Below are 9,671 nucleotides of genomic sequence, written 5' to 3'. Positions count from 1 at the left end.
TATATATATCAACACTTGCATTAAAAATCTGTTGTTTTTATACCAACAAACGTATTTTGAACAGACCCGAAGATTAAACTGCAGTGAAAAAAGCTGAACTCTTTTCAAGTAAATCATCTAAGTTATAAAACTATTTATTTTATGTAATGAAATGTACTTATTGGAGGTAGATGGAGGGAGGACAGAATGAGATGGAGGAGGATGACTCGCTGTGGCGACCCTGAAGAGAGGAAATCTGAAAGAAAAAGGAAGAAATGTTCTTATGATTTTATTCATATGTTAGTTACATTTATTGCTGTTGTTAAAAGGAAAACAAAAAATTTAATTATTTGTCTCGTTGAGCACCTTCTCACCCCCACCCCACTGCACACAGACACACACAACCCCAGAGAGCTGGCTCCAGTGGAGGGTGTGGAGGAGCTTTATGTTCATAAATAATCTCTCTGTGAATGAAAGAGTAAAATATCTAGACTTTAAAGAACAAACATGTTTTCTGAATGACATCCATTTTTCTCGCTCTGTCTTTACAGTCCAGTTGAGTCGGTGATTAGAAAACAAAGAGAAGTTGTCTGAACCTGTCTTTGAGGTTATTGAGCTTGTTGCTTTGCACAAGGGATCAAATTCCTGTGGAAGCCGTGTCCTCTCCATGACGCTGTAATGAACGGAGACCTGTCCTGTGCAAAGACGAGCCATTGTCTCACAGCCTGATGGATGGGCGTGCTGATGAAGGGCCAGATAAATGGCGACAAATGGTCTCCTGGAGTGTTCATGTGTCTGCTGTTGAGAAAAGAGAAGTGAGAGGTTGAGATGAATATGAGACGAAACTGAAGAGTGCAGGTCAAACACTAATGCTAAAGCCCTGTGTGTGTGTGTGTGTGTGTGTGTGTGTGTGTGTTCACTCCACACTGTACTCTGATGCAGGTCAGAGAGTAGGTGCTTGACATGTGAGACACTGTTAAGCTCCTCCGGTGTTCTGCAGAGCAAAGCCAAGCAGAACTTTGAGCACGAGCTTTTAGTTCTGTCACGCTCTTCATCATCACATAAACAGCATTGTCAAGAAGTCTTCAGGGCTGATGAGGAACGAGAACAACAAGACACAGAGAATACAATGAAAAACCATAGATAAAAGCTTAAATGAGCAAAACAAAAGGAAAATTTGAGCAATACTGTATTTCTGAATATGTGCAATACAGTAGCTAAAAGATAAAATTAGCAAAATGTAACTAAAAGCTAAGATGAGCAAAACTGTAGCTAACAAAGAGCTTAAGAAAGAGTAGCTAAAAGCTAAAACAAAACACCAAAGTTCATGCTCAATAATCTCAGTATCAAATCCATCTATGTTCAGTCAGGTCACCTGGATGATTTCTTCTGGAGAGGTAGCTGTTTTCTAAAACTAAACAGCTAAAACTGAAGTTAGCTGAACAATAACTAAAACCTAAAATTAACAAAACTGTAAAAAAAAATCTAAAATTAGCTAAACTGTAGCTAAGAGCTAAATTTACCAAAACAAAAGCTAAAAGCTAAATGTAGCATACCAATAGAAAACGAAGGCAAGGATGCTGAAGTAAGTTTCAAATAGAACATTGTTTTAAAAATAGTTAATGAGCTTTCAGTGTTTCTATACAGAACATATTTTCAAATAAAGAAAAATAATTCAAGAGTAGAAAAGTTAGAACTACAAGCCACAGCCACAGTTCCCAGTCTGATATATCAGGGCTATTCAACTGGTGGCCCAGGGGCCACATCAGGCCCACGGGTGAGCTCAGTTTGGTCCACCAATGGGTTTATTTTTAAATAAAACTAGATTTTAAACCATAAAACAAACTTACTTTTACTTAATGACACTAACTGCTGGATGTCCGGCCCCTGAGCTCTTGGCTTTCAGTAACTGTGGACCCCCTGAGCAGTTTAGTTAAATAGCCCTGTGATATATATAACTGGTAAAATAGCACAAAGTTATGAGCAGTAGTTTGATAAGAAACCATAAACAAGTTAAAAAAAAAAAGTTTGAATGCTGACTCAGCATCCACACTATAAATAAGTGAAATAAGCGCAATTATTGTACAACATTTCATTGTTGCTTTATTACATCAACTTTTTAAAACCTGTAGAAAACGTCAGCAGTTACAGTTCATGTTGTCTAAAAAAAGTATCACACGTGCGTGCACGTAACTGCTACGTGTACACGCAGCGTGTGTCTGACGGGCCACAGACAAAGCTGTCATTAGTAGAGAATGCAGTGGTTGTACAGCAGCTGGCACTGTTCAGTGTAGCAGCAAGAGAAGAGTCACTTGTGTGTTTTGTCCTGTGTCTTACAGGTGCTGAATCTCAGAACAGAAACAGCTTCAGCTTCAGTGATGAGAGGCTAGATTCACCCCCCATGCTCTCCCCTGCCACCACCTCTCCACCTCTGATGTCACCCAAGCGTGAGTCCCTTTAAACCTCTTGCTATTATTATTTTCACCAAACTACAGAAGTACAGAAGTGATAAAAACATACCTGTAAAAGAAGTAAAGCTTTAATTAAAACACATGAACGATAAACAAAAATACACGAATTGTAAACAAATAGAAAACCAAAAGAAAATGTAATTAGATTTTCAGTTACACATTTTTATTCCTCGTTGAATCAAATTGTTCAGTGTTAAAAAAAATTAAAAAAAGTTTTCAAAGCCAACGCAGGAAAATGAACCTAACGTGGACTGAAGGTGAACTGAAAACACAGCAACAGTTTGAAGCAGCAAGTTTTTGTTACGAGACCAAATGATGGCATCCGTCAGATGGAGCGGTGGTGCAGAGGTTTGAGTAGGGGGGCCTGTGATGGGAAGGTCGCCTGTTCAACTTCCCTGACCGACAACATCAAAATGTGGGTGGAAAAGATGAAGCACCCACACCTGCCTCCACCCTCAACCCCCATCATCTGCTCCCAAACAGATCTCTCTTGAAAATGAGTCCTCATGACTCAATGAGACTAGCTGTATAAATAAAAGTAAAAAATAAAAAAAACTATAGTAAAAGTAACTGGCTACAGCAATGGAAAAATAAGAGTTATTAAAAATGTAATTAAATCATCTTAAAAAGCTCTTTAATCTTTTTTGGCTGAGAATGTCTTGGGGTCCCCGAGTTGGAGAGTGTCGCTGTGGAAAGGGATGTCTGGCTTTCTTTCCTGGACTCGTTGCCTCCAAACACGACTATGAATAGACAAAATCTAAAACTGAAATTTCCAAAATATATAAACTGAACATCCATCCATCCATCCATCCATCCATCCATCCATCCATCCATCCATCCATTTTCTTTACCCGTTTATTCCATTTTGGGTCACGGGGGTCGCTGGTGCCCATGTCCAGCAATCACTGTGCGAGGGGCGGGGATAAACTGAACAAAAAATCAAATAAATGTAAGATTTTTTTTTAATTTTTTTTATCTATTTAATTTGTATGTTTATTTCCACAGTTGCTCTTTGTGGCTAAATTAGTCACACGTTACCCGTTTGATGTTTTTAATAATTATTTTTGGCACTTCTAATACCAAAACCAAAATAAACTTAACTTTATACTATTTAGAAACATTTCGTTCATGCATTTATAGATTCATACAAATTAGAAAAACAGATATCAAATTCACAAATCATAAAAGAGAAAAAAGGTAAATCATCTGCCCTTTAAATGTTTGCTCTTTGACCTATGCTGTTTATTATATGAACCTTAAATAACATTTTTTTTCTCTCTGTCTTCTCTGCAGCCAAACTGGGTGACACCAAAGAACTAGAAGACTTCATTGCTGACCTTGACCGAACATTAGAGAGTAAGTGTTATGGCTGTCAGAACTTCTTGATCAATTAGCTAGTGAGCTGGCACCACCTGCTCCTCAGGGTTAGCCCTGATGGTTGTCGCCTGTGTCAGCTATGCTAACGACCACTCCTGAAGTGGCACAGGAGCTGCATCCCTGTGCTTTCCAAGAAACAATTACATGTCAGGAATATAAATTGGCTGAAACATGTTATGAGGGCATGGAGGAGAAATGCACTGGGAAAATGCTGGATATTTATTTTCAGCTGTCACCATGCTGTCTGAGAAATTTTGCTACTGGCACTAGAAAATTTAGAGACTGTGGAGTGGACTGGCTTTCTGTTTCCTCATCATTTTCATCCTCATTTTCCCATCAATTTAAGACAATTCAATTCAGTTTATTTATAAAGCTCCAAATCAGAAACATACACACACACAAAAAAAAATCATGTACCTGTACATACAAAAGCCAATTAGTAACGCTTTCTATCTAAGGAAGCCAGCAGACTCATTGAATCTTCATTTCATCTTAGTCTCTCACCCTGAACAAGCACAAAGGCAACAGTGGAAAGGAAAAACTCCCTTTTAACAGGAAGAAACCTTTAGCAAAACCAGACTCAGGACGAGCGGCCATCTGTTTCAACCAGCTGGGTTTGAGAGAACAGGAAGGAGGAACAAACAAACACAGAATGGCAGGTCCAGATGTACTTTCTATAGGAGGAAAGACAAAAAACAAATGTCAAGGATAAAATTAATTACAAATACAAAACAGGTTGAGCAGATTAAGTAAAGACAGCAGCAGAGTGAAGAAATGTGGTCACTTTGTACTCCAGCAGTCTAAACCTATAGCAGCATAACTAAGGGATAGCTCAGGAAACCCAAGCCAACCCTAACTATAGGATTTATCATAAAGGAAAGTTAAGTCCAGTCTTAAAACTGGACAATGTGTCAGCCTCACGGACAGAAACTGGAAGTTGGTTCCACAAGAGAGGAGCCTGATAACTGAAAGATCTGCCTCCCATTCTGCTTTAGTAAACTCTAGGAACCACAAGTAAACCTGCAGTCTGGGATCAAAGTGCTCTGTTAGGAGAGACAGCACAAGTTCAGATCATAAAGTTCAATGGATTGAAGCACCGTTATTACTGTCTGGTGTTATTGTTTTGTTTCCATTGAGATTTTCAGTTTGCTGCTCCTCCTGCAGTTTGGAAATCTCGTACAAAAACATGCAAAATGCGCTGTTCAGTCAGAATTAGTGCGCTGTGACCTTTAATAGCAGTATATTGAATGGTGTAAACAAAATTTGCAAACAATTGCAAAATATCTCTAAATACACTGCAATGAGATTTTGACAAAACAAGTGTGAAAACATCCTGATGCATGCTCAGTAATCCAGGTAGAAAAATCTAAAAAAGTTAAATCTGGTCCTCTGGACCAGTGAAAACATGCAGTGTACATCTTGGGAGCTTTAGAGCTGGTGTGTATTTCACAGAAACATCATTCAAAGTTTAAAAATGTCACAGCAAGTTCACATGAATAAACTGTTATTTTGATTTTTTTATTATTATTATTTTTCAGAACAGGTTTTTGTAGTCTTTACTGGACCACCCAGAAGCAATTTAAACTACTTCATAGAATGCGCTGGACTTTTGGGCAGTGGCTGCATTGAGTACCCTCCTAAATCCCCTCAGAAATGTTGTAGTTTGGTTTGTTCTTGTCTTCTTCTGCTTTTCATGAGATGTAAAGTGGTATATTTATAAACTGTAACTTGAAACACAAAACTGGATCTTTAGAGGGAAATTGTTGGGTGGGTTACAAAATGTCATGGTTACTGGCAAATGATACATGGCTAATTTGAGTCGGACTTCCAACTTATTCACAGCTTGTGTGTTGAAACTTGCATACTTGACTTTGAGGAATGTGTGCCGGGCAAACCAGAGCAGAAATTCCAACTGTAAATGTCAGAGACAAAAAGACAGAAGTGGGAGTCAGACCCACTTTACACACTGCCCTGCTCTGTCTTGGGTCCTTAAATGCTTGTCTTTCATGGCTCGTAGTGTCTCCTCTGTAGACCTGAGCCAGTCAGGCAGTCAGCCAGCTCTCCCGTTAGTCCCCAAGATCTCTTTGTTAGTAACCCATTGGGCTGTGACTGTTGGAAGTTAGTGACTCAAAATTGTGAGATTGTGAACTTTTGGTTTCAGTCCCACTGAATTCTGATTTTTTTGTAACCAGCAAGTTGTACTTCTGAGGATCAATTTTCCACCTCCATCCACATCAGACTCACCTCAAGTCATTTTGTACCCACGTTGGCAGACACTCCAGCATTAATAATCTGTCCTCTGGACATTTAAAAAAAAAAAAAAAACAACGCAAAAAAATATGGAAACTTTTCGTCTTTCATCTGAAAGACTTCTTCAGTCTGAGGAGCTGTATTCAGCTCAGTCTCTTAAATAGCACCTTCTCAGAGTGGATCAACCAGTTTTGCTGCTGACAACCAAAACCAGCTGCTCACATGGTCAAGAAGGACCATCAGCCTAACAATGGATCATTAGCACACTGATGGCTGTTTACTATTCACAGGGGGCTGAGTGATACTAGCAATAACAGCATTATAAGAGGAGGACATTTGAACCCGGAGGCCTCCACCCCTGTTTAATGATGGACGATTTCTTTTCACAAAGATGGCCTCCTTTACTCCTCTCTCAAACCATCGTTCCTCTCTGTCCAGGATGTGAACATCTTCATCCCTGAAAGAGTGACCGCTGGCCTGGAGATGAGTGTAGACCGCAGAGTCCTGGCCTGATGATGTTGATCTTCTGTGCTGGTCCATCCTTTTGGCCAGTGGCTGTTTAGTTTCCCCGATGTAAGACTGATCACAGCCCTGCTGACACTGAACAGCATACACAATATTACTCTGTTATGTGCTATTTAAGAGACTGAGCTGAATACAGCACCTCAGACTGAGGAAGTCTTTTGGATGAGAGACGAAACGTATCTACATTTTTTTGCTTTGTTTTGTTTTTTGTTTATTTATTTTTTGAATGTCCAGAGGACCAGATTGAACTTTTTTCGATAATGGTACTCCTGTCAGCAATGGTGTACAACATGGCTCTGTCTCAGGACCCACCCTCTTTACAATCTACATAGGCAATGTAGGTCAGACCATCTCTGATGCATCCTTACATTTCAGTGCTGATGATACAGTTGTTTATTGTTGAGCTAAAATAGTTGCTAAGGTTTTCCAGCGTTTGCAATCCACTTTTGACATCATCCAGTCAGACTTTCTCTGTCTCAAACTTGTTTTAAATGCCGACAAAACCAAAGGGAAGCTGTTTTCAAACAGGAAGTCAGTCCCAGCAGTTCTTTCTCCGATTTTATCCTCAAATGGTGCTCCTATTGAGTTTGATGATTCCTACAAATCATCATTAACTTCATGCAGACTCTCTCACTGGTACATTTTCATCTTTAAATCACTTCTTGGTTTGTTGCCTTCATACATCTCTTACATGTCACTGTGTGAGTGCAGCTACAGCGTGCGCACTCAGGACATTATTACCTGCAGTGTTCCCTCAGTGAGGACTGAACTAGACAAAAAGGCCTTCTCCTACTCTGCTCCTGTTTCCTGGAATATCTTACAAAAAGATTTGAAGCTCTCGACCTTGACCTCTCTAAGTGGCTTTAAACATCTGTTCATTTCATGGAAAAAAACAGTGCAGACATGTTCCTGTTTTTAGTTTTCTACATCGCCTTACTTTGTACAACCTAGCTGTTTTTTTGTTTCATTTTTTAATGCCATTTTCTTTCACTTGTTCTTCTCAATTTGAATGCTTCCTTTATAATTGTCTATTGTTGTTTTTGTTGTCTGCTGTTGTCATCACTCTTTGTTAGGTCTCTCTTGTGAATGAGTCTCCGAGGCTCAATGGGATTAACCTGTCTAAATAAACGAATGAATGAATTTTAGGTCCACTGCCATCGACAAGCTTGTCAGACCAAACAGCTACCACCCTGGAATAGAACCAGAGACCCAAACGTTTTTTGTTGTGTTCTAATCAAGTCTCTCCTTCTGACTCCATCTGTTTTTAGGCATGTGACACCAGGGCTTTCAGTCTTCTTGGATTGTAGCCATAATGGAAGGAGGGCCTGTATGTTTGGACCCCCATAGAGCAGTTAAAAGGCCACCTAACAGAGTGCAGCTGGATGATGCAGCAGCTGCTGAGGTCCACCACCACAGCATCAGATGAACTCCGCCTCAGACCACACAACCACCAAACTTTAACAACTGGACGAAAAGTTAGAAACATCTCTTCAGCCATGAACACATGGCCTGAAATGTTTTAGGAGATAAGATGTGAGCCACATGTCAGTCACTGAAAGACTCATCAAATACGCAAAACCTCCCACCACGCGAACTGATCCCTACTCCCTCGTCCAAACTTCTGCAGGACGATAATTTAAAAAGGCTTTTTAAAACTTTTTTTGTTCGTGTTTCATGTTGTAAATGTATCACTTTTGTTATGAAATATATTTTTGTATCATATGTAAATAATCATTTTAAATTCTATTTGCGTTTCATGGACAGTCAGGTTTTAAATTGTCACGTTGAATGAAGTTAATTTAATGTGAACTGAAAACCTCATCTGGAAAGCAATACTTGTGTTTAAAACTGCTAACACCTGTCATAAATAACATTAAGTACAAACTGTTGCTTGTTGAGTCATGTCTCGTCTCCTTTATTACTTCATATTTCCTCAGCTTTGAGCTCCAGTCACCTTGTTTCTGTAACACGTCTTTTACTTTCTCAGAACTCTATTACATGTGTAAAACAAGTTGTGGGTTACATATTCTTACACTTCAGCCTGCTTAAAAAAAAAATCTGAATGTTTTCATATATTTTATATAATACTATATGTGTTTATTTTGAATTTACATATTCACATAAAAATGACAATAAAATTAATTTTCTTTTTGATTGCATATTAGCTGCCTTTATGCCAAAGTTTTAGACTAGTCATCTCATGATGAGAAATGACAAAGTTGTAGCTAATTTGGTCAAATCTTTAAAATAACTTTATTCACAAGCTGATGCTATACCACGAGATGAGCTCATGATTGTTGTGAATGACACTCAGCTATTACCACATCCAATTTTAGCATGTTATCTGTTTCTGTAGCCGTTTCTGTATTTTCTCAGTTAAGTTGGGTGTGGCTGCCATCTTCTAATGGCTTGACATGAATGTTAATCAGTTACATCCAATTTTTAGTTTCTGAAAGAAAAGTACACCTTGATCTTAAAAAGGTACTATTTGAGTACTTAACATGTTTTAACAAATTTACAGAACAAATATAATTTAAATACATAATAAAAAATATAAATAACTTAAGTTCTAATACCAAACCTACTGAAAGTCATTCTTCTTAGTTCTGTCTGTTTGACTGATTTTGACATATTGAAACTAATTATATAAATTCCTAACTTGTGATTTTTAACTCCTTGTTTGACCTCGTGTTTACAGTTTTAGAACGCAGCAGTACAGTCAAATCAGAAAACCATGCTCTGGTTTCCTTTATAAAACACCTTTTTCTTAAAGTGAATATGTCCTGCCAGGAAAGTATACTACAACTCATAGTGAAGGAGGAGGTGTGGCATCCACGTCATGCCAAGAATGCATTTTATACTTGCTCCAACACAAACACACGGGAACAGATTCAACTTGTTTCCTACCTTCTGTGCTCAGGATTCATTGACTCAACAAAGCAGAACTTATGTAACGTCTTTGGCAACAACGTCTATTTAAAGAGTGGGGGGCAGATGAACCTACTTGGCAAAAGCTGAACATAAATATGTTTTATGTCAGAGGCACCCCACTGTCTGCTGGCCACCAGA

At 38.7% G+C, this 9,671-nt stretch overlaps 1 protein-coding gene across 1 annotated transcript; it reads left to right on the top strand.

The window, feature by feature from the left end:
• Positions 1-2,318: 2,318 nt before the first annotated feature.
• rgcc (regulator of cell cycle) lies at positions 2,319-8,535 on the top strand (the record flags this gene model as incomplete). The annotated part of the gene is given in 3 exon segments (XM_037686618.1): positions 2,319-2,426; positions 3,744-3,806; positions 7,871-8,535. Coding segments are annotated over 3 exon segments (179 nt in total), but the record flags the coding sequence as incomplete, so codon positions are not given.
• Positions 8,536-9,671: the final 1,136 nt, after the last annotated feature.

The sequence above is a fragment of the Nematolebias whitei genome, chromosome 13 (assembly GCF_014905685.2).
Source record: "Nematolebias whitei isolate Nwh7 chromosome 13, NemWhi1, whole genome shotgun sequence".
Classification (NCBI taxonomy): domain Eukaryota; kingdom Metazoa; phylum Chordata; class Actinopteri; order Cyprinodontiformes; family Rivulidae; genus Nematolebias; species Nematolebias whitei.
This window is presented reverse-complemented; position numbering and strand designations above follow the sequence as displayed.